Here is a 25,411-nt window from a genome sequence, read left to right on the forward strand (position 1 = left end):
TGGGTATCAAATAAAAGGTATTTAAATTAAAAATAGAATACAAATCTTACATAAAAGTTTATTTGTTGGTGTCCGAGGCGCCCACCCCCCAAAAACGCGCAGCAGGACATATTTAGCAATTGGGACAATATGGGTATCAAATGAAAGGTATTTATGAGTAGAGTACGAACTGGGCAAAAAAATGACAACTTTATTGTGGGGGTACCCCACCGCTAAAAACACCACCCAACAGGATACTTTTACCACTTCAAGCAATATGGGTACCAAATGAAAGGAATTTAAAAGTAGAGTACAAATCTGACTTAAAATTTTTTCCTTGGTGTCTTAGGGGCCAACAGGACTCTGAACCGATTGGTACATTATGAATATCAAATAGAAGGTATTTAAATGTAAAGTAAAAAACTAATAAAAAAAATCAATTCATTGGTTTTTAAAGCGCCCCCACCCTCAAAAACCCCTCAACAGCGCATATTTACTGGTTGGGACAATATGGGTATCAAATGAGTGTTTGGAAGTTGAGTACACATCTGTTATAAGAATTTGGTCCAAGGTGTCTACGGGGCCTCTCCAACCGCTAAAACCCCAAAAACGGACATGAATGTCCAACGTCACAAAATGGGTATAAAATGAAAGTTCTTTGAGAGTTGACTACGAATCTGATATACACATTTGGGACCGAGTCTGGGATCGGCTCACCCACTAAGTACCCTTCAATAGGACGTGTAGTCCAATTGGGATAGTATGGGAATTTAACGAAAGATTTATGACATTAGAATTCGAATCTTGTGTTGATATAAGGATTCAAGAATCTATGTAACGTCCTGCCGGACATGTAGATCTCGGCATTTAAGGACTCAAATAAATTGTCTTTTCGGTCTTAGGGTGGGGGAACCGACGCTCTCCTCCCAATAAAAACTACACCAAACTGTCATGTGGGACAATATATTGTATTCAAATGAAAGGACGTGTCAGGAGGGCAATCGCAAAAAGGGGCTCAAATCTGATATCTGTTTTATGGCCAAGTGTTTCAGGGGAGACTCATCTCATAAACTCCCCTGAACCACACATATATACCGACTATAGCAATATGTAGCTCAAATGTGGTTTATGGGAGTAGAGTATGAGTCTGATATCCACTTTCGGGGCAAAGGGTTTGGCTACTCCAATCCACCACCACAACCAAAAGAATGAAGCAGATCTTACATTCAAACTTTAATGGGCGGACCCTCCCCTCACCCAAAATAAAGAGACGTTGGAGCATTTCCTTTATCATTGCCCGGCTTTCGCGTCCAACAGATACCGGCACTTAGGTGGAGACACAATACCAGACATGAACCAACTTGAACTGGTATTGAAAACAATTAAGGATTTTGTGAGTAGCACGAAAAAACGCGCAACAAGCCGATTACTGGCTTAGGTGTATGTCCATAGTGGCATGGGTCGGATTAAAATTTGAAACCTATTTTCCTAACCTAAACTTCTTTGCGGAAAGGTCCAGGCTAGAAGACCAGGTAAGCTTTAAGTGTAGTGTAAAGAACTGGGTATATCAAGAAGGTTTTCCGATTGTTTAAAAATTCACTTTTTCTGGGTGCCTAGCAGCAGAGAGAGAGAGAGAAAGTGTAGAACAGGCGAACTTACAAGACCAAAAACTGCCTTACTAATTACAGGGAAACTAGAATGTGTGTGTGAAACGAATAATTGCCTGCCCAATCTGAAATTGAAATGGAATCCTTGATGGAAGTTATAAAAAATTCTGAACTAAAGCAGAACTTAACGCAATTTTAGTTATTTATTTTTCAGCTTTCTGCAATAAGTTATGCCAATGAAGAGTTTAAAAACTTTTAAATTTGTTTATTTTTTCTTTTCTCTTTTTAGTACGAAATCTTCCCAAACTCTAAACGACAACAACAACGAACACAATAAAGCTGATGAGACCTCACCTGAAACTGAAAATCAAACTGAAGAAGGCGAACCCTCTTCACCTAAAACTCCGGTTGGCTCAATACGTTCAGCAACATATTCCCAAAAGTCCACAGCATCGGCTCAGTCCAGTAACGGCAGTAGAAGTCTAAAAAATGAACCAACTACCAGAAATACCACAAACGAAGATGTCCAAAATATAGGGGAGGAGGTAGCCGTACTGACAACTCCTCTAACAACAGTGGAGGCCACCGTAAATGGCGCTGCAGAAGGAAAAGAAGTTACCAGTGAATCACCTACAAAGTGGCGCACAGGCGAAGATGTACTTCAAATTGAAGATGTAGCGGATGGCGATACAGAAACTCTGGTAGAAGAAGACGACGATGTCGATGAGAAGGCAGACAAACTGGAACGCAATGGCAGTTTGGCTAGTCTACAAAGTAAATCGGAGAGTATAAAAACACAAATCGGTGATACACCTCCTGTTTTGTCCAGAGCCCAATCAACCAAATCATTGGAGATTAAAGAAGAAATCGAGGACAATGCTAGTTTTGTGGTAGTCGATGATGTTGAAGAATCACAAGATGATGCAGATGAAGATAGAAAATCCACCAGATTTGAGGAAAATACTGAGGACTCAGAGCTAGTCAGCAACAATGAAGGGGACAGCAAACCAAATAGTGCCACCTCAAGGCCCCTAAGCAGCCGCTCAAGATCTCCCACCATAGAAGAAATTAAGGCCTTGTCGCGACGTAACTCCATGATTAAATCCATGGAGTCTTTGTATGAGCGTCCCCCATCAAAGCATGAATTCAATGACAACACTACCGAGACTAGTTCCCAGTCAAGTGCTCAATTGAACAGTAGCATAGGCTCTACTACCACCATTATACCTCCCGTCATGGTCAAGCCCCAGCATACACCATTGAAACAAAAGTCCAAAACAACCCATTTTCTCAAAAGTCATCGCAGAATATCACCTGTCAAACAATCCATCAAAATGGTTCAGGCTGAGCTGTATCCACCAACGCTGCAGAGATTTGAGAAACCACGGGAGGCCCTATTGAAAACCTTTGATCAACTGGACTCCAGCAATTGGGAAGTTGTAATGGTGGGTCTCAAGAATATGGTACGCTTGATGCGTTATCACCCAGACAATCTCGATGCCCAAATGCATATGGTGTGCATACAATTAGCCAAAACAGTAAGGAATCTGCGATCACAAGTGGCTCGAGCTGCCTGTCAAGCTGCCACCGAGTTGTTTGCATTGAAATCTCGCTACTTAGAGCAAGAATGCGATGATTTGGTAACGGCCTTGCTGCATCGTACGGCCGATACCAATCGCTTTATAAGGGCCGATGCAACACGAGCCCTCGAAGCCATGTGCGACAATTTGACACCAGGAAAAATTCTCAATATCTTGACATCAAAGGGCGCACAGCACCAAAATGCTTTGGTACGAACCACAACTGCAAAACTTCTGAATCGTCTGGTCGAACGTTTGGGCTGTGACAAGATCTACACTATGCCACGTGATCACAGGGACAAATTCTTTGTGACCGGCGCTAATCTATTGCTCGAGGGTAGTCTTGAGACACGCAGCTATGCCAAGTCCTTGTTTAGATTGCTCTCCGAACATGGCAACTATCAACGAATGCTGTTGGAGGTGATACCACCACGCACATATCGCAACATTGAGAAAACTTTAAAAAATATACGTTAAAATTTAAACTCGGGTTCGTAACCGAATCCACGGGTACTTAGCAAGAGTAAGGCAGCACTTCAAGTTAAACTATAATTGTATATACACACATACCAACACAGAAGTCACTTTCTTATAGCAATAGTATAAAAAAAAGTATCATTTAGTGTTTTTTTCACTCTCCATTAATCAATCGTTCATAGAACATTCATTTTATATTTTAGTCATCTTAGAATTAATGTTAAAAACATTTATTCATTAAGTGCTCATGCTCATTAATCCTAGCCTAGGTAGGTGGTCACTTTTAAGGTTATTTGTAATGAATATAAATAAATAAATAACATAACATAAAAACATAACTTTTATGTAGTTTTGTTAGTATTTTTATATCCACCACCACAGGATAGGGGGGTATATTCATTAAGTCATTCCGTTTGCAACACATCGAAATAGCAATTTTCGACCCTACAAAGTATACGAGAGTTTCCTTTTATATTTCGAGATTGGACAACCCTTGTGTTGCAATCTGCAACTGACAGCCCTGACGTAAAGCTTGACATTTTTGAGGTTATACGCACTCAGAACGTTTTGACATACGAGCGCTATTTGTGTTGTTTACAGTAACTTCATATCGCCCAAAAAAATGAAATAAAATCGTGAACATTTTCTTGCGATTATTATAACCTCCACCATAGGATGGGGGTATACTAATTTCGTCTTTCTGTTTGTAACTCCTCGAAATAATCCTCTAAGACCCCCTAAAGTGTATGTATTCTTGATTGTCATGACATTTTAAGTCGAACTAGCCATGTCCGTCCGTCCATCTGTCTGTCTGTCGAAAGCACGCAAACTTTCGAAGGAGTAAAGCTAGCCGCTTGAAATTTTGCACAAATACTTTTTATTAGTGTAGGTCGGTTGAGATTGTAAATGGGCCATATCAGTCCACGTTTTATCATAGCTGCCATATAAACCTATCTGGGGTCTTGACTTCTTAAGCCACTAGAGGGCACAATTCTTATCCGATTTGGCTGAAATTTTGTACATGATTTGAAATGAAATTTGCATGAGGTGATTTATTATGACTTCCAACAACTGTGCTCAGTATGGTTGAAATCGGTCCATAACCTGATATAGCTGTCATATAAACCTATCTGGGGTCACGACTTCTTGAGCCACTAGAGGGCGCAATTATTATCCGATTTGGCTGAAATTTTGCATGACGTGTTTTGTTATGACTTTCAAAAACTGTGCTAAGAATAGTTCAAATCGGTCCATAACCTGATATAGCTGCCATATAAAACGATCTGGGGTCTTAACTTCTTGAGCCTCTACAGGGAGCAATTCCTATCCGATTTGGCTGAAATATTGCATGAGGTGATTTGTTATGACTTCCAACAACAGTGCTTAGTATGGTTGAAATCGGTCCATAACCTGATATAGCTGCCATATAAACCGATCTGGGGTCTTGACTTCTTGAGTCTCTACAGGAAGTAATTCCTATCCGATTTGGCTGAAATATTGAATAAGGTGATTTGTTATGACTTCCAACAACTGTGCTCAGTATGGTTGAAATCGGTCCATTAACTGATACAGCTGTCATATAAACCGATCTAGGGTCTTGACTTCTTGAGCCACTAGAGGGCGCAATTATTATCCGATTTGGCTGAAATTTTGCATGACGTGTTTTGTTATGACTTTCAATAACTGTGCTAAGAATAGTTCAAATCGGTCCATAACCTGATATAGCTGCCATATAAACCGATCTGGGTTCTTGACTTCTTGAGCCACTAGAGAGCGCAATTATTATCCGATTTGGTTGAAATTTTGTACAACGGCTTCTCTCATGACCTTTAACATACATGTCGAATATGGCATGAATCGGTTTATTGCCCAATACAGCTCCCCTATAAACCGATCTCCCTATTTTACTTCTTCAGCCCCTAAAGTGCTCAATTCTTACTATTGTAGATTTGGCTGAAATTGTACACAATGACATCTACTATGGTCTCCAATATTCAGTTTAATTACAGCCCAAAATGGACAGTAACTTGATATTATTCAAATAACATAGCAATTCTTTACATTTATCCTTTGTTTGCCTAAAAAGAGATGGCAAGAGCAAGAGCTCGATAAATGCGATCCACGGTGGAGGGTATATAAGATTCGGCCCGGACGAACTTAGCTCGCTTTTACTTGTTTTTTACTACTTACGACGTAGATAAACTCAACAACAGTGCATCGATGAACTTAATTCAATTTTTGCCGATGAAGCTCCATCAAGGACCAGTGTTAATTCATGGTGTGGTGAATTCAACCGAGGTCGTAATTCACTCCAAGACGAATTTCGTAAGGGTCATCCAAAATCATTTGTTGTTCCAAAAACCATTGATGCTGTGCGCCAACTGATATTGCAATATCTTCATGTTGCCTATCTGCTAAAGGACTACAATAAGATTACCAGAGCGGCAAAACGTGGAAGCTTTTCTGCAAACAGGTCGATAGCGTTAATGACACCGCCAAGATAAAAAAGTTTCTCTTAAAAACCCATGTCCAAACTGAAACTTTAGTAGACGACATGGGAGTGAGAGCAGAGACAACCGAGGACATGTTGAGGCTTTTGATGAAAACCCATTTTCCACAGGATACAAAGGGACTCACGGAATCTTGGAATAATGACGTTGATCGCAGGTTTATAATTACGGAAATTATGGTGAAGGAATCCTTGAGAAGCTTCAAACCATTTAAGTCACCCGGACCTAATGGAATATTTCCGGTGTTACCACAGAAAGAGGCAGACTATCTGGCGCCTCGTCTGGACAAAATTTTCACAGCGTGCCTAGGACTTTCATATACTCCGAAAGCCTGGCAGGAGGCAAGGGTGATGTTTATACCCAAGCCCGGCAAGGCAAGTTATGCGACACCAAAAGCCTATAGACCCATAAGCCTTACGTCCTTTCTACTCAAAACCATGGAACGTATTGTGGACACCATGATGAAGAGTTGGACATCCAGCGAACTACTCAAATACGAATAGCATGCCTATGTCAAGGGAAGGTCGGTGGAGACTGCCCTGCACAAGGTTGTGCATAAAATAAAAGAATCCTTCGATGCCAAAACGTACCCACTGGCGGTATGCATTGACATCGTGGGGCTTTTAACAATGTGCGAACCGAGACTCTGATCCAATCCTTAGACCAGAACCGGGTGGACCCGGTCCTTAGAGACTGGATAAACCATATGCTAAGGAACAGGTGGATAAATAGTGTGTCCCATAGCATAAATATAAGGGAGAAAGTGGCACAAGACACGCCACAGATGGGCATTTTATCGCCACTCGTATGGGTGAGCACCATAAATGACCTATTACAGATGCTGACTGAGCAGGGATTTGAACCCGTCTACTACGGTGTTATCCGAATCCGAACGAGCTATGCAGAAGGGCCGAAAGGGTCTTGCATATGGCATATGACTGGACTAGACCCAGAGGTCTCAAAGTTAACCCAGAGAAGACTGAAATATGCCTGTTCACGAGGAAGACAAAGGGGGGCCAATTTAACGCACCACATTTCCTCAATAAGACGATTTCGATATCTCACAAGGAGCGTACCGCGAAGACTCACAGATATATGGCACTATGTAGACGGGTCGTAGACTCGAAATGGGGCCTGAATCCTGGCTCTACAGGAGCGTGATTAGACCAATACTTACTTACGCCTCTGTATTTTGGTGGACTGCTATGGAGAAAAAGTGCAACATAAGAACCATACAACAGGTTCAGAGAACATATTGTCTTGGCATAGGCGGAGCGATGAGGACCACGCCCACTAGAGCGCTGGAGGCCATTCTAGATATTCGAGCCATTGACATACAGATTAAGTGTGAGGCAGCCACTACGGCTATAAGACTTATGAGATACATTCAGTTATTCAATCTCGCCTATATTTTTGTTGTATTACTAAGCTTAGAGTTAAATATATATTTTTAATTATTTTCTAACTTTGTTTTTATTAAAATTGATTTATTTGTACGTTCTTAATAACAAGATACAAAGTCTAATTACAATATAGGCATTAAATAATTAAAACCTTTGTGAGGAATATGCTTAGTAAGTTACGTGAATTTAAAGACAATAATCGTTTAAATTTTTTATTGCGTCCACAGTAATAATCCCACATTCTGAATAGGTTTATCAAAAAAAAATTTGGATATATTTTTCTATTTCCTTCAATCTGTTACATATGAATTTATTGAGAGCAAGAAGTCATGTTCTTTTTTGCACTTTTACATACAAGCAAAATGAAATCGTTGAAGGAAAAGCCAAATTTACTATATATATGTATGTATATAATTTTAATATGGTTAAAAGAAAAAGTCCTTGGCAAAATATAGTGTTTGTTCAAATGTAATGTAATGTTTCTTCGCCGAATGCAAAAGTTCAAAATATGAAAATTGAAGTTTTTTTGGTGGTAAAAAAAGTAAATCAAGTGAAAAATGGCAATTCAAAGATCTAAGAACCTGAATATATGTACAATAGAATCTTACATCTATTTTGGTATATGTTAATAGAAAGTGTGATCAGAAGTTTTACGAATTTGAATGTAAATTTCATTTGCGTGAAGCCAAAAGGTTATCTGCGATATTTCCCACTGCGATTATCGGAGTAGCGATTATTGCTATTTTTATTGTTATTACCATTATTGTGATTGCTGTGGTTGCGCCATTTATCGTAGAGATTTGGAGAATCACGGCGTTGCTGATACGGACTTGAACTCGAGTGTTGTCTCATTTGGCTCGAGGCATGCTTGGAAATACGCTCCTGATGCCGTGACGAGCATGTGGGCGAGGAATTGTCCATCATACGTTTATCTGAATATGATGAGAAATTGCCACTTCGCAGCGCTGAATTGTCATAGCTTTTGTGTGGGTTGCCTACGGCACCAAGAACTGGTGACTTCAAAGGCGGCAGCACGTTTTTACCTTTAAACTTAATGGTCAATGTCTTGCGGTATAACGATAGACCTTGCAGTAAATGCATAGCATAGGGAGCTGAACATCGTTTGTTGTATGTGACAAAACCAAATGTTCTTTGTCTGCCTGCATTATCCTTCGGTATTCGTGTACGCTCAATTGGTCCAGCCTGTAAAAATGCTTCGTATAGCAATTCCTCAGTCACGCGGTCATCCAGATTCGCCACAAACAAAGTTCTTTGCTCTTCATCGTCCTCATCTTCACTTTCGTCTACAACAATAGGTTCTGTTACATGTTGGTATCTGGATTTTGATGTTAGTGGCATTTGTAGTGAAGACATTGGTCCTGGTAACATCATGTTGGCGTTGGCATTGTTATTGATCATCATAAAGTGCTGGTGAAGTTGCTGGAGTTGCATATCGTACGGCGAATTCATTGCTTCTCTTTTAGTTATTATTTATTGCCGAAATCTTCCAAATAAATTTGAGTTATACTTTTTCGGTGCTTTCTTAAATCAGTAAGTTGAAAAATAAATAAATATTTCTTTTATATGGCATCCGACTATTGTGTCAAAACAATTTTTTTCTATTGGAAGTGTAACATAAATTGTTCAGTACAACGGACATAATCTGTCAAACGAACATGATAATGTCAAAAAAAAACAATTGGGCAATGCAGGGTACATTTAAGTGGTAGAGTCACTTGGCCAACAACAATACATTGAAGACTAGTACTGACTTCTACTTTTCCCCCGAACAACTGCCAAAACGCATTAAGCCTATAACTGAATTTGACTTTTCGTCCAATCAACTGGCAAAACTTACTAAATTACCCATGAGTATTTTGCTTTGGGAATAGTCGCGGAAATCTTTAATTGTTCCGCTAACGGAATTTGACAGTTATGTTTTATTTTTATTTTTATACCAAAAGACGTTTTTACCTGCACTTATGGTTTTATTATTTTTTTTTTGCAAATAAATAAGATAAAAAAAGAAAAAACGAACCATTAAAACAAAAATGAGCCACTAAAATATCTTTTGCCATTTTCTTCACTATAAACAGAGTACTAATTTTTCGCTTATTTTCTTCCAGCGTTTCGCCGACGTTTTTTATATGGGGTTTGTCAGCATTCCGACTAAAAAGCTGAACAGAATACTCAGCTTTAGAAGGTAAGTGCAAAATTTGCGGAATTATTTGGAAAATCTTGACAATTAAAACATTGTATCCTTCCAGAAACCAGGAAAAGAGTAATTATAGGTTTCTTAAGTGTTTTGATGGAATCATCCTCATCGGAGAGCTACGAGGAAACCAACACCGATCCTTTGAATTTATTAAGGAGGGAAGATGCTGCCATGGGATTGAGCAGTTAAACAAGGGACGCAAAGTGGGATAAGAATCAATTAGTGCAATTTATTCTGCCAATTGTGAACGGATACAGATATCTTCAAGGATAACAAAGTGCCCGTAGCCGTTACATGACCTAATAGAAAACTCCCTCACATCAGTGGTCGTAGCAATTTATCTAGCCACAATTTCCCAAACCATTAGATAGTTAGTCCAAGGTATCTTTGTCAGCACAACAAGTGTACTTTTGTATACGGTGATGGCATGTAAAGATATCTTCATTTACAGGTAGTGGCAGTTGCCCAACAACAAAATATAGAGTACACTATCTGTCAGTGATAAGTGCAACTCTGATTATGTGTATATTACTAGTTCACGCCATTTTTTGTTGTTTGTGTGTGCTATGGTTCTTAACTATAATACACACACACACAACAAAAACTCGTTGACAGATAGTGGACTTCGCGAGAAAAAATTTTACTCGGCAGTTTACGGCACATTACCTGGTAGTTATGTCATGGGTACTAGTTCGCGCCATTTTACATTGTATTTGATTGTTTCAATAATTGATTTGGCTTCTATTTCTTGATGTGGTGTCTCATTTTTGAAAGGAAGTGCTGATATACGTTTTTCACTCAACATTGAATTTGTCTATCATCGGTGGGTGAGCTAAACAATAACTTATGAATTTCTCTGGGCCAGAAAAATTATTAATCTTTTTTCGTCTTCTAACCTCGGCAGACATACTGCTGCCCAGCCGGCATTTGACATTACGAGTTTTCAACAATCCATCAGGGTTGCGCAGAAAAATGTTGTTGTTGGGCAAATGACCCTACCTTCAAGGTTAAGTTTTAATTTGTCAACAGTGACGTTTTTGATTTTTATTATGTTTAGCATATACATTGCGGTCAGCAATTAAGTTTGTGAAACGATTTTATTAAATCACTACTAAATTTTATAATTTCAATAAGAAATTGTCAGATGTAAGAAAAAGTACTGCCCAAAAATTCCAATAATAACCGGCATTCAATGCAAACGCAGTGTTGCATTTGAATTTGGAAACATGGTATCAATGAGAAGAAGAATGGCACCGGCTCTTACTTAAATACTAAGTGCATATAATGCTCGATATGACAAGGCGCCTTTAAATAACCAATGGTCATCATGTTCACGCGGCGCTCGGTCGTTTCGATCGAAAGGAGCTTGCTCGCTTATAAGAAGTTGACGAGGACCGTCACTTTCACATGCAAATGTGGCTACAACAACAACAGTAAGTGGAAGAGCTATATTTGCTAACAATTGTTATTCATTTACAAGACAATGAACGAGGATTCCCTTTTTTAATCATATTGGACAAAGTTCAGCAACATTCCGTCGATGCTTTTAGTAAATGTTAAATTTCCACTCAGTGAAGAACTCCGTATCGTAAATGAAAAAGTTATCCCAATTTTTTTCCCAATTTTTTTTTTTTGCATGGATTTTCACAGTGAATATTGGACTTAGTACCCACCTTTAGTTGTAAAGCAATCTTTATGTGTGTACACCCTTTAAGAATGTGCTCTTCTCAGAATTTCCATAAATACAACAACCCAATTTTAATTGGACGATACGTTCCAAAATTTTAGTACGTATATACAAAGCAAAGCAGCATATTCAAAGAGATTAAAGGCAGAGTGTACGAACATTAAAATATTTTACCCCAAAGTGTGGATTAGTAACGCCGTTAGTTCACACAATACATGAACGAGTTGCTGCACGTAGATATAACTACAACTGCCACAGTCGCACAAGGAAAATTAATCGAGACGTAGACGCCAACAGCTGACGAATGCATACATTACATTATTAACTGTACCAGAGAAATAAAATTGGTTAGTTAATACGTCCCAGAATACAAGGAGTTATTGGCGCTTTGCAATAATTTCCCCACTAGCCAAGAAAATAACGAGATTTCGTCTTGAAAACAAATTGAAATATATTTATTCAGCGATATCCATTAGTCTATTAAATACACAAAATAATGGATGATGAAAAACTAATGGAATTGGTGGAAGCCAATGATATTATATACAACAAAGGCCATCGGTATAACCACAGTTTCGAGAGAAAGAAGAGAGTTTGGGCTAAAATTGCTGCAGAAATGGACCTACCTGGTAAGTAGATGAACGTAAAGATGGATATATGTATTTGAATAATGCAAGCATTGTTCTCTATTGATTATAATAGCGGATGAATTGGCCAAGCGATATCGAACCCTGAGGGACCGTTTTGTAAGATATAAACGTGTGGAAATGTTAACAGGATCGGAAAACAAGTATCGTCCTCCTATTATGGACAAAATGGAATTTTTAACGCCTCATGTATTTGTCAAAAGGTAACTAGATTTTCAAGGTTTACATAGTCCCTTCAGCAATGGCTAAAGGTAAACGAACTCACTCACCACATTTGATCAATGCATCGTTATAAATATCGCCAACATTGTGTAAGGGGGTTCCAGAGATTGCTACAATTCCAATTACAATGTTTTTATGTCACCAATTTCAGTTCTAATGGCGAGAAAATAACGTGGACACTTAAAGAGGAAGATAATTCATCGAATCAAATCATATCATCTGCTATGACACCAGAACAAGAACATGAGGAATCGGATGCATTTATAGAGATGGCATATTCATCGCCTGAGCGCACTCTTTACAAAAGTGTTATAAAACGTAAGGCTCCTACATATTCAACCACCACTCCCATGGCCAGTTGTGACAGCCCAGCAGTCACCATGCCTAGCAACACTGATGCTGCAGATGAAGCTTTTCATGATGCACTTCAAAGTTTCAAAAAACTGTGTAAAGCTCGGGAGGAAAGACAGGAAAATGAAGCATTGCATGGATTTGGACAAATGATTGTAGCCACAATAGCCGGAATGAGTTCTTCCAAACAGACCAAGGCTATGATGCGTGTTACAGAGTTAGTAATGCGTATAAGAATGGAAGAAGACGATTGAATCCCATTTTGAAAACGAAGGCTATAGTCTGGCCTTAGTTGCAATCTTGCAACATTATGTTTAAATCATACTTTCTGTACATATAATATTAAATATCAAAAACTACAATATTTAAGCCTACCTACTTTAAGCCTACGTTTCAGTAGATGTTTAAGGTTCTTTTTTATAAAATTTGCCTTAAAGCTACGGTTCGTTATCGTTATTTAAATTTTAATAAAAACTATAACTAAACTTTGTTTATTGTAACATATAGATAATGAAATTTAGTAACTAAACATAAGTAATTAAAATTATTTCATACTAAATTAAAAGATATTTTTTTAATTTTCAATCAATTTTGCTGAATGCAGCGCATCCAAGTCTTGGCTGGCATAAATTAAAACCTAAGTCGAGATTAATTTAATGCTGTCGGATCGCCCAAACCGTTTAATCCGACACAGGCCATCGTATCTCTGAAAGGAGCTATAATGGGGACGCTATGGTAGCAAACTGAATAATCCTTCTGACATCTGGGACACCTTGGATATGTTTGTCTTAAGAGTTTGTTTAAAGACATGGACAAGAATGAATAGTTTCGACAGGAATTACAATCAAACCGTTTTACAGCGTTTGTGGGAAATTGGCAGGCTTGCATACGAAGGAAATAGTTGGACGTGTCAAGCTACGCTTTCTGGCCCCGTTTCTCTTGATCATCCCTCTAGCTAGGTTACCAGGAGGTTCTCGATTGCTGAATTGCTAACGAGCTTCAATTGCCAGTGCAGGGGTATTTGATGCGAGATCTCCAAAGGCTTCAGCCTGTCGCTGTTATAGCATCACAATGGACAAAAACTGTCTAGGGAGTCTGATTTCAGACTAAATCTATCATCTAATCTAATAAGGATATCATAATGAGCCAGCACTGGCCACACATTTTTAGTGAACTAAGGGAAACGAATGCATAGAGCATTCTTAAACAGCTATATGGAGATGCGGCGTGACAGCATGCTATATGCGGCGCAACGGATTAGTTACCAGGAAAGTCTTTCTTTGTTGACGAGTTGGTCGTACCTTTATTAGAAAGGGATCTATTGGCTGATCTGACCCCCACTTCCCGTGACCTTCAGAGTACACCAATGAGTTTAAATTGAATGGGGGCAGTAGGGCAGGTGTCTTCATTCACTCCTTTGAAATCAGCCTAAGGGACACAAATGTATAGAGCATTCTTAAACAGCTGTATGGAGATGCGACGTGACAGCATGCTATATGCGGCGCAACGGATTAGTTAGCAGGAAAGTCTTTCTTTGTTGACGATTTGGTTGTACCTTCATCGGAAAGGGATCTATTGGCTGATCTGACCCCCACTTCCCGTGACCTTCAGTGTACACCAATCAGTTTAAGTTGAATGGGGACAGTAGGGCAGGTGTCTTCATTCACTCCTTTGAAATCAGGGCTCGGGTGTAGCGTCTTTTAGGCAGAGGTCTAGGCGGTCCTGAAGGCACTGGAGATGATGTCGATGTGGCCTAATCGGACTACCGCGATATACATGAACAGTCAGGCGGCGCTGTAGGTCTAGCTTCTGACCGCGTGGAGTCAAGAGAGGTTAGAAACTATTAGGTTCTTCATCGAACCATGGAGAAGCTGTCAGGCTTTGCTGGGTCACGGACCATTAAGAGATGGCGGTCGTCGAGCTTGGCAGTAGTGAGTCAATGATAAACGCGGATCGTGCTACGAAATTAGGCAGCCCTCCAATTAAGTCTAGTATTGGCAGATAAAACGCTTTCTACAACATTCGCGCGAATGAAGCGTGGGCTGATGCAGGGTGGCGAAAGCACTTTGACCGACTATTTTGCAGAACAGGACGTTGCTTATGCAAAGGAAGCATGGCCTCGGACTGCTGATAGGAGTCTGACTAGGAAAACATACACTGCAGCAAGGTGTACGATAGCGAGGTTTGAAATGCTAGTGCATATTTCTATCACTGGCCCGTAGTTGTGAAAGCCGCTTGATCTCTCTCCTAAGGTATCTTGTCATTGTGGCGTTCTGAAGAGGCCAGAATTGGCTGCGAGGGAAGTGCAACTAAAATAACATATCACACGCCGTCCAACCTTACCTAACATAGCTGCAAGTCAAAATCAAAAAAGGCGTGTCGAACACTTGGGCATATAAAAAAACTGAAATTATTTCATACGCAAATGACAGGTGAGACGGGACACCCTTTTAATAGCCGGGTGTCCACTGCAGCCGCACTGGCAGCTAGTGCGCGTTTTTATGTTGTTGTAGCCACATATTCATGTAGAGTTGGCGATTCTCGTCAAGCTCCTGTAGGTGAGCAAGCTCGTTCCGGTCCAAAGGGCCAATCGCCGCGGGAACATGGCGGCCATTGGTTATTTAAAGGCGCCAAAAATAACTCGCCTTGTCATATCGAGCATCATAGGCACTCAGTATGTGTGCAAGAGTCGGTGCCGCCCCACCTCCCACTGAGACTCTCCGCTCGATACCGCTGATTGTTCGCTACTGCCGTTGCAGCTACTCCGTATGGAGCATTCCACTATCATCAACTGTGGACGTTGTTGTTGTTGTAGCAGGGTGTTGTATACTGAGGCGGCAGCCCTTGTCGATGAAGGACTCCATTGGGTCAATCCAGTACGTACAACCGGCTATCTGGGGATTGTTGTTGTAACAGTATGTTGTACATGAAGGAATCCATCGGTCAATCCGGTACGTACAACCGGCAACCATGGGATTGTGCGATTTGTGTAGTGTTCATCGTCATAACAAGCTGAGAGCTAACGGGCAGCTACAGAGCAGCTGCAACTACAAACAGCGGTTTCGAGTGGAGAGTGTTATTATGAGGCCGTCCGGCACTGGCTCTTGCATGAGTATTGAGTGCTTATGATACTCGATACAGCATGGCAAGGTAAATGCGCCTTTAAATAAACAACGACGATCGCGGGAACAAGTTCGCTCAACTATGGGGCTTGACGAGGATCGCTACCTCCACATACAAATGCGGCAAAGCAAAAGAAATGTTCCCATTATTTATCATGCGGGTATTTTTGTCCACTATTTCTTCTCACTCTACTGTTCAACAATGCAGTAATGCACTACAATGGGATACTGCACCACAATTGAGTACTGCACCACAATGCGTCACTGGGCATGGGGGTACTGCATCACAATGCGATACACTTCATCCGTACCTTTTGCACTCGCCGTTTCGGTGAACACAGTGAACCCAAAGCTTCCGAGTAAAGCGGCTACACACCATTTAAAAATTGTTTGGAACCAGGGAGTTCCCTATATGGGCTACCCCATCTATTTATGTACAGATAAGCCATCAAAATATACCCATCTATCTATGTACAGATAAGCCATCAAATTATAGTTTTAATCAAGTGGAGTCACAAATAAAACAAACATTATATACGAATATATATTCCCATATCATATTTTTCATACCTGTTATAAAGTTATTGCGCTGCCACATTTGAGACTTTATTGAAATAAAACGATTTATTTGAAAAAAAAACCTTGCATATGCCCGTAATTTACTCAAGTGCCTGATTTGAAAATTCATGCGCGAACTTACTTAATTTTGACAACAAACGAATGTCCTGTATTAACATTTTGGCGCGAATTTGTCAGCTGTGTTCTGAATACATGCAAACGCCAACGCTATAACGTAACATGACGTAGCGATCAGCTGCTTAAGTAATCACAACGTATCTTTTCATAGCCTGCCGAACAATTTATTTTATAAATCTAAGACATTTTTATGAACAAGATTTTTAGTTTGAAAGCAGCTTTATATAGTGTTCATTATGATAAATGACTACAAACTAGTCAAGCTTGTGGAAGAACATGAAGTTTTGTATAATCGACGCCATCCCCATTATAAAATCATGGACAAAAAGGAAGAGGCGTTCGTGGAAATAGCAGCTGGCTTGGGTATAACTGGTAAGAAGATCCATAATTACAGACCCAAATGAGATAATTAACAACCCGTGTTCCTACTAAATTACTTTTGTTAGATGTTCATTTGGTTATTAACCGCTATCGCACACTGCGTGATCGCTATGCAAGATACAAAAGAATAAAAGAAACAACTGGTGAGATTAGATTCTATCTTCCCATATTGGATAAAATGGAGTTTCTTGGTCCTCATATATTCAACAAGAAGTATATTGTTTGAATGCACTATCCTAAAACAACTGAATATTAGCGTTATTTTTAATTTTTTTCAGAAAGGACAGAAAAACCAACTCTTGTGACAGCGACGATTCTCAGGACCCTTTGCATGTGGAAGCAAGCGAAACTTTAGATGAAGCCCCATCAGCAACGCAAATAGAACGTACAGAACAAGCCGAAAGTAGGGGATTTAAAAGAAAATCAGAGAACGCAGGCGGACATAAAATAAACAAAGCAAGATTTGTTAAGAGCGCCAACGAATTAAATGAGACCATCAATAGCTTCTTAATGATAAGCCAAGCAAAAACTGAAAAACAAAACAGTGGGGCTTTACATGGCTTTCGCCAGATGATAATAACAACAATAGGACAAATGGATGTAACCAAACAAACAAAAGCTATGCTGGGTGTGACAGAGGCAGTAATGAAAATCAAAATGGAAGATGAGGACTAAGAATAAGAATATGCCACGCATAATATAAAAGGACTAGCTTGATGGTGTTAACAACAACTTTGCCTAAATGGGCAAAGCAATGCAAATATGAACGAATGTTGTTTATAAAAACCTAAATATAGCTTTTTGTGAACATTAAAAAACTTATAATATTGGATAATTCTCAACCTCGTTAAATCTGTAAACCAAAGCTATCCCAACCATGTTATGGGAATATCGAATTAACTGTGGAATAGCTAAAAACATCTAGAAACACTTTAATTTTGTAGTATTAAAAGTATTGGCCACACCTATGTTTAGTGAAAAATGATAACAAAACATGCCTTTCTTGAAATGATTTTTTAGGGACCTGTGCAACACAAGCATTCATAGTGAAAAAATTTCTTATGCTAATATGATGGCGCTGGTTGCTCAAGTTTTTTTTTATACAAATTTAACAATGAATTTTTATCATTTTTGGAGTTTATTAAAATATATAATTCGTCTTAATGCTAGTTAATTATAAAATAAAAGTTATAAGTATAATTCCTACAGACACTACAACAAATCATCGTCTTCCATTTTTAAATGCATTACGGCTTCCGTTACGCACAACATTGCCTTGGTTTGTTTAGACGAACTCATTTGTGCAATCGTTGATACTATCATATGGCGGAATCCTTCTAATGCTTCATTCTTTTGATTCTCTTCTTTAGCTTTGCATATTTTTTGAAAACAAGTAAGTGCTTCTCGGAACTCTTCATCTATGTTTATGGTATTATTATCAATATTGGCTTTCTTACTGGTGGTTTCTTCTAATGTCTCTGCTTTTCTTTTATGACCCTTGCTGCTAACGCTTGGTTGGAATGATTTTTCTATTGTTAATACGGGGGATATGTTTATAGACTGTTCTGATGCTCGATAACGCTTCGATGTCGGAAACTGTAATGGATCCATGGAATTAGAGCAATCACTATCAAACGAATTGCCAGACTTAATGTTATGTTTGCTTCGATTTCTGAAATGATATAGATCATAAATCAAGTTTTAGAATTGTGGACCAAACGATCGACATCAGCCAACTTTGTATCTAAGTAAATAGCTATCCAGTCTACGTATGTCTTGTGTTAATTTTTTGCAATATAGTACTGCATAATCCTAAAAAGAGGGATAACACGGACAAACGCACTTACTTGCGATTGAAAACATTGGGCGAAAGGAATTCCATTTTTTCCATTACAGGAAGATAAAATTTTGCTCCATCCTCAGTGCCTCTCAGCCGCTTGTATCTAACAAAGCGGTCACGCAATGTACGATAACGGTTTACAACAAACTGGACATCTGTTTTATTTTGAAAAATAGAGGTATTGTTTAAAATATTATTTTACTAATGTCTCCATGATGTTAAAAATACTAACATGGTATTCCCAACTCCGCCGCAATTGCTTCAAAAGCTTCGTTCTTTTTCTCCTGATTCTTATAGAAACGATGATGACGATTGTACAGCACATCGTGTGCCTCTACCAATTCAATAAGTTTTTCATCGTCCATTGTGATTTGTAACGACCAAACTATATTCTAGTTTAAATTTAGTCAAATGAAGTGCGCCAATCCTGCTAACGTTGTACTAATCTTTTTATGAAGTGCCAACTAAAATTGATTACTTCTACCCAAATGCGTTTATACGTTTCACTTTATTGTATAGAGGATTTGATATAACCAGAATGTTACGATGATACGTTGCTTCCCTAGCTTGTATGTATCTTTTTATCAGCTGTTCAACCAATAGTTTGAGCAGGATGCGTTTAACATGGTAGTCGCAATAGCCGGCTTGACATAACACAAGGTCTATTTAAAAAGGTTGGAGTTAGATGAAGAAATATCGGTTTCAGTGTTTTATTCTGTAATGGCTGGTACCAAGGCGGATTTAAAAAGGTGGTCTCACAGGAACAGCTGTGAACAGCCGGCCAGTTGAAAACAAATGTTTTTCGGATTTACTTTTTGGACACCGCAAAAATCTCAATGGGAACATAATACTTTTATTAAAATTGTTTCAAATGTTATGGGAGTGCTCTACTGAATGAAATCAGCAAGTTTTTTTGCTTTAAGATCTATTATTGAAAAAAGTAATCACGCAAAAAATTCGCGGAAAGTGAACATAGTACCAGCCTTAACTCTTTACGTGCTATTAGACGACATTTGAGTTACACATGTGATGTCACTTTCTGCATGCAATTGAAAATTTGCCGATGAACCGTTCACTTTGGAACTGGGGCAAACTTTTCACACGTCACTGAGTGCTGTACGATTCAAAGTTTTTAAGCTCAATGATAAGAGGCCTCCTTTTTATAGCTGAGTCCAAACGGCGTACCATAGTGCGACACCTCTTTGGGGAGAAGTTTTAACATGGCATAGTGTCTCACAAATCTCGCCAGTATTAGAAGAGGATAACCACTGCTGATTCGAAACCAGGTGTTCAGCATCAAAGGTCGACATGCTAACCTGTGCGCTTCGATGGTCTCCTTACTTTCTGCATACGCAAGGCTTTCCCTATATACGTCAACCAAAAATCTAATGACGGCATGTATTCTCATAAGTCTAGTAATGACTTCGACTTTTCGCCCGAACAACTGTCAAAACTCATTAAGCCTATTACAAGCTTCGAATTTTCGCCCGAACAACTGTCAAAACGCATTATTAAAAAACGGTGAACAAAAAAATGCGAACAAATTCCGTAAAAGTGGTATTGAGTTCGATGAGCACTATAAATTTCACTTCGTTTGGCAGATTGCCCAAACGAGTACATAATTTTGTGTCATTATGTGTTTGCTACTGAAAATTTCGCTTGAAGTGAATACTGGGTTTTAGAGGTTATAGGGAGTCTTGGTGTACACTAGCTTTTGAATCATTATGAGAACACTCTCTATGATTCCTAAAAATTATAAATCAATTTTTGTCGTCATCTTGTATTCAACACAACTATAGGGTTGCCCAAAAAGTAATTGCGGATTTTTTAAAAGAAAGTAAATGCATTTTTAATAAGACTTGAACATGAACTTTAATCAAATATACTTTTTTTACACTTTTTTTCTAAAGCAAGCTAAAAGTAACGGCTGATAACTGACAGAAGAAAGAATGCAATTACAGAGTCACAAGCTGTGAAAAAATTTGTCAACGCCGACTATATGAAAAATCCGCAATTACTTTTTAGGCAACCCAATATTTAGCAGCGGCGACATAAATGTCTTGGTTGTAACCATGACATAATTACGAGGTAGCGTACCGTAAATAGCTGAGTACAATTTTTTATCGCGAAGTGCACCATCTGTCAACGAGTTTGGTTTGGGTGTGTGTGTATTATAGTTAAGAACCATAACAATTTGACAGATAGTGCACTCAATATTTTGTTGTTGGCCAACTGCCACTACCTGTAAATGAATATATCTTGGTTGTAACCATGACATAAATACCAGGTAGAGTACCGTAAACAGCTGAGAACAATTTTTTCTCGCGAAGTACACTATCTGTCAACGAGTTTTGTTTGTGTGTGTGTGTATTATAGTTAAGAACCATAACATACACAAGCAACGAAAAATGGCGCGAACTAGTAACACACTCAAAATCAGAGTCGTACTAATCATTGATTTTGACAGATAGTGCACTCAATATTTTGTTGTTGGCCAACTGCCACACCTGTAAATTAATATATCTTGGTTGTAACCAAAAATTTGGCTAAGTGTGCAAACCCTGCTTTGTCTGAAGAATTACATATTTAAGTTCAGTACGCACCTCTAGGGAAATTTTCGGTTGCAAATTTGGTTGTAAAAATATGGGTGAACAGCTCTTTCTAAAGTTGAAGTTACATACTATGCGAATTTTTTTCGAATTCTAAAGCTGGAAAAATTTGTCGCCCCCACGCCTGGCTTAGGATTTTTCCTCTTCCATAGGTTTTAAAAAGGTAAATTTTCTTACAAAAGGAAATTCTACAGAGAAAATTAAAATTGGTCAAAGATCCAAAAGTTTTTTTTTTCAAAAAAATACCCTTTTGGTATTCTAAAGTGGGGAATGGAATGAGAATAAAATATTGGCTTCATCGGCTTTTTGAAATTTTACCGATAAATAAAAAAAATACTTAATGAAGATTTGAAATAGGTTTATTTGATAGATTTGCTAAATAAAACTGAAAAGTGAATACAGCCGTTTAAATACATAAAACAGAAACTTATAGAATAGTTAATCTGAAATCTCTTAAAAATACACTAACGGAGATATACATTTCAAAAAAATAGCTCAATCACAATTGAGATATTTTATTGTTTTGATTTTTCTTTTGATGGCATATTACTCAAGACCCAGGTTCGTCTCAGATCAGCTCATCAAATTGCAAAAACTGTAACAGCTAGAATAGCTGGGACAAACTTAAAAAAAAAAGAATCAAATTGCTACATTTTTTAAAATTTGGAATTTTTGTCATAAATTATCAAATATTTTTTTAAAAACGACTTAAATTACAATGCAGTATTAAAGAAATTAGAAAGATATTCTACATTAATTTTTGATTTATATAACTACAGTAACAACATTTCAAGATATTACAAATATTTTGAAATCTCAGCTACTCATTCGAATTTATCATTTAAATGTTTAGTTTTTAGTCTTTTCATTCGGCCAAGACAACCGACATGTGATAAATTTTGTGAAGATATTGGTATTATATATAAAAATAAATCATGTGCTAATGTTCCTTTCCTTAGTTTAGTTGTCATCTTCCATTTTCATTTCCATTACCACTTCGGTCACCAGAGACATCGCCCTCGATTGCTTTCTTGTGTTCATTTGGGAAAGCGTTGCAATGATCATTTGGCCAAAACCTTGTAAAGCTTTATTTTGTGTCCTCTCTTCGGACTTGCATAATTGAATAAAACCCTGGACAGCCTCATAGAAATCTTCATCGAAATTGGAATTACTATCTGCATTATCTTCAAACGATTGTTCATCTCTTCTCTTTGCATTTGTACTTTCCATTCGGGTTTTTTGTAATAAATTTTCTGCTTGTCTCCTGGTCTTTTTTGAATTAGGCATATACGTATCACTGCTATCTTCCGAGGAATCGACATTAAATCTTCTCTTTGCACGTTCGCGAAGTAAATATTTTGCAGAGGATTCATTTTCCGAGTCGTCTATCGAATGGATGGGTTCTCCGGATAAACATAAGTTTGGTTCGGAGCCTTCCCAAGTAATTTTACCACCGCTGGATCTGAAAGGATGTAGAAAAGTAAAGCATTATCAAATATTGTACATGTTAGTAAGCAGCGGCATCATAAACAGAAATAGTAATTGATTCATGGCCACCATTCAAGATTATACGAGATGCCGATTTGAATAGGTATGGCACGCTATTCAGAAGAAAACGTATGCTATTCTCCCTAAGTCGATGACATCGGTATTATGGGTCGGTCACCGAAAGTAGTAACTGCAGCCTTTGAAAATATCTTAAGAGAGTCAATGAAGTGGGTCTGATAGTAAATAAAAATGCGACAACGGGGATGGTACAACTCCCGCAAAATATTATACATAAAGAAAATTGACATATTTGGGAATTACAACTTTGAGGTAGTCAGCACTTCGGCACCGCCGTAAACGTAACAAATCACAACAGTTTTCAAATAAAACGAAAAAATATATTGGAAAACAGATGTTACTTTGAGTTAGCCAAGCAGTTCAGGAGCATAGCCACCCCTCGACAAACAAAAATCACACCAATACTGCCCGTACTGTTATAACTGCCAAAACAGATGAGGTAGTACTTGAAGGTTTTGAGAAAAACTAGTCTGCATTGATGGAGTACATAGGTGTCGAGCTGTATGACAACGTTACCAGTTAAATGTGTCAAAATACAACGGTTGCGTTGGCTAGATCATATTGTCAGAATGAATGAATAAGCTCTAGCTAAGAAGTCTCTTGAAGACCAAAACTCCGACAGAAAGATTAAGTAGTGAAAACATCTCGAAACTTGATGTCAGAGATTGGAAAAGGGACGTTGTTGTTGTTGTAGAAGTTTCTTGTGTTCTATCTTTCGTCTGCTTGATTCTGTTGAGTGTGTTAAGACCAGGACCCAGACCCAGGAACTCTGCGAATAAGATGGGGTTGTGGGTCTGAGTCGAGTGGGTCTGGTCGGGGAGATAAACAGGTGACGTGTATCATGCCGTCCCTAGTTACAATCGGGACATACATCTTGCACGACGGCATCAATTCTTACTCTGTAGCAGTTGAGACGGCTGCATCTGCCGGAGCGTAATTGAGCCAGAACTACTCTAGTTTGGCGGGGGGAGGCCAATTTCTTCAGGTGCAATGGGAGACGGTCGTACTCCAAGGACTACATTCACCAGGTAGTTATTTACCGCATCTGCTACCGTGTCCTCATGAATGTTGTCTAGACCTGCTTGATATGCCGCTTGATCTAGAGGTTCTCTCTTATAGTGCTGAACCTCACGCTCTAGATCATGCAGATGGTGGTGGATGCTAGGATCTTTGTCTCCTGATAGAGGTGGTCCAAATGAGAACTGAGGGAACCCGTCGCAGTTCGGAGGGAGGCATTCTGACAGATCTGAATATTATTCCACTGTCACAGAGCTGACGAGACCACACTGGCGCTGCATAACTTACCACAGACCGGCCTTGTACGTGGTCAACAAGGTTTCTTTGTCTGCACCCCAAGTGCTGCCAGCAAGTGACTTGAGGACCTTGTTTCTACTTTTGACGTAGAAAGGGACGCAGAAGAGCGGCTAGTTGAACAAATACACAGTAATGGCCACATAAAACTATGCAACATGGCCACGATTCACTTACCTTATAAATATAAAAGGAGTTAGAAATTCCATTCTGTTCATTATAGCCATATCATAATTATTATCTGGACCCTTTGTTATGAGCGAACGTTTATATCGTACGAAGCGGTCTCGCAAAGTGCGGTACCGTGTATTAACACGTTCAACTGCGCTAACAGGAATATTTAATGCATTATATGAATGATGTGAAAGAACATTTTTATCTTGTAATATTTTCTTACCAGATAATCCCATTTCATCGGCTAATTTTTGCCATATAGTTTTCTTGTGTTTTGTGTTGGCAAGTGGGTGGTTTCTGTTGTAAAGGACTTCATTCGCTTTTATAAGACTGATTAGTTTTGCATCATCATAAGCCATGGCAGACCCAAACTATATTGTTAATCTATAATATAACTTATTTTAGTAGGTAGGCAATCCAAATATTGTTTACTAATTACATCTCAAGAAAATATTTGGCCCAAACCTTTGTCGGCGACGTATGTTAAAATTGCTGTTGTACTCACCACATTTGTACCTTGGACGTCGACGGTTGTCAAAACAGAGCTCGAGACACATGGCGAAACAATTAAAGGTGTTCTCATTTGTATTATAATCATAATACATAATACAATACAATAAATCATAATACAACAACCACAAATCATATGGTGCAATCCGCCATCTTGCCATCAAGCCGATCCACGTTTTGCCAACACACACAAAGAATTTTATGTGCGTGTGTGTAATACTGTCAAACCTGGCCGGCTGTTAACAGCTGCTCGAGTGAGAGCACCTTATTAAATCCGCCTTGTCGTAGTTGCAAGAAAAAATTTACAAATGCCTATTAAGCTGAGTATTCTTTCAGGCGGAATGCTGTCAAACTTCATACAAAAAAATCGTCGGCGAAACGCTGGAGGAAAATAGGTGAAAAAGTAGTACTCTGTTAATAGTGAGGAAAACGGCAAAAAGAAATTTTAGTGGCAACGCTTGACATCGTTGTCGGCATGATTTTTGGTTTATTGGTTTCAATGGTACATTTTTTCCTTTTGTTAT

The 25,411-nt window shown here is 38.7% G+C and overlaps 6 protein-coding genes across 8 annotated transcripts in view; 3 read left to right on the forward strand and 3 right to left on the reverse strand.

Annotated features, from left to right (window-relative positions):
* LOC106090777 (uncharacterized) overlaps positions 1-3,956 on the forward strand; it is a 133,639-nt gene extending 129,683 nt beyond the window's left edge. Inside the window, exon 14 of the mRNA XM_059365442.1 lies at positions 1,876-3,956. Coding sequence (XP_059221425.1) covers positions 1,876-3,643 — 1,768 coding nt within the window. The 3' untranslated portion in view covers positions 3,644-3,956. The remainder of the gene's footprint in view (positions 1-1,875) is intronic.
* Positions 3,957-7,652: 3,696 nt separating this feature from the next.
* Positions 7,653-9,169, reverse strand: LOC106090771 (RNA-binding protein 7). Its single transcript, XM_013257064.2, has one exon. The coding sequence runs from the start codon at positions 9,024-9,026 to the stop codon at positions 8,250-8,252; it is 777 nt and encodes a 258-aa protein (XP_013112518.2). The 5' UTR covers positions 9,027-9,169; the 3' UTR covers positions 7,653-8,249.
* Positions 9,170-11,555: 2,386 nt separating this feature from the next.
* LOC106090776 (uncharacterized) lies at positions 11,556-13,122 on the forward strand. Its single transcript, XM_013257071.2, has 3 exons — positions 11,556-12,087; positions 12,161-12,308; positions 12,479-13,122. The coding sequence occupies exons 1-3, from the start codon at positions 11,955-11,957 to the stop codon at positions 12,930-12,932; spliced, it is 735 nt and encodes a 244-aa protein (XP_013112525.2). The 5' UTR covers positions 11,556-11,954; the 3' UTR covers positions 12,933-13,122.
* A 3,555-nt stretch (positions 13,123-16,677) lies between these two features.
* LOC106090775 (uncharacterized) lies at positions 16,678-17,813 on the forward strand. The gene is made up of 3 exons (XM_013257070.2): positions 16,678-16,868; positions 16,943-17,090; positions 17,156-17,813. The coding sequence occupies exons 1-3, from the start codon at positions 16,733-16,735 to the stop codon at positions 17,550-17,552; spliced, it is 681 nt and encodes a 226-aa protein (XP_013112524.2). The 5' UTR covers positions 16,678-16,732; the 3' UTR covers positions 17,553-17,813.
* Positions 17,814-17,992: 179 nt separating this feature from the next.
* LOC106090774 (uncharacterized) lies at positions 17,993-19,313 on the reverse strand. The gene is made up of 3 exons (XM_013257069.2): positions 18,950-19,313; positions 18,725-18,872; positions 17,993-18,549 (listed from the first exon to the last, which is right to left on the reverse strand). The coding sequence occupies exons 1-3, from the start codon at positions 19,080-19,082 to the stop codon at positions 18,090-18,092; spliced, it is 741 nt and encodes a 246-aa protein (XP_013112523.2). The 5' UTR covers positions 19,083-19,313; the 3' UTR covers positions 17,993-18,089.
* Positions 19,314-21,667: 2,354 nt separating this feature from the next.
* On the reverse strand, positions 21,668-24,878 carry LOC131993992 (uncharacterized). Of its 3 annotated transcripts, XM_059365035.1 has the most exons (4): positions 24,817-24,878; positions 24,601-24,761; positions 24,381-24,525; positions 21,668-22,788 (listed from the first exon to the last, which is right to left on the reverse strand). In XM_059365035.1, the coding sequence occupies exons 2-4, from the start codon at positions 24,734-24,736 to the stop codon at positions 22,287-22,289; spliced, it is 783 nt and encodes a 260-aa protein (XP_059221018.1). In that variant the 5' UTR covers positions 24,737-24,761; positions 24,817-24,878; the 3' UTR covers positions 21,668-22,286. The 3 variants fall into 3 exon arrangements, with proteins under 3 accessions (XP_059221018.1, XP_059221017.1, XP_059221019.1); XM_059365034.1 differs by lacking the exon at positions 24,817-24,878 and having other exon boundaries at positions 24,601-24,808; XM_059365036.1 differs by lacking the exon at positions 24,817-24,878 and having other exon boundaries at positions 24,381-24,530; positions 24,601-24,808.
* Between the last annotated feature and the right edge of the window lie 533 nt (positions 24,879-25,411).

The sequence above is a fragment of the Stomoxys calcitrans genome, chromosome 3 (genome assembly GCF_963082655.1).
Source record: "Stomoxys calcitrans chromosome 3, idStoCalc2.1, whole genome shotgun sequence".
Lineage (NCBI taxonomy): Eukaryota > Metazoa > Arthropoda > Insecta > Diptera > Muscidae > Stomoxys > Stomoxys calcitrans.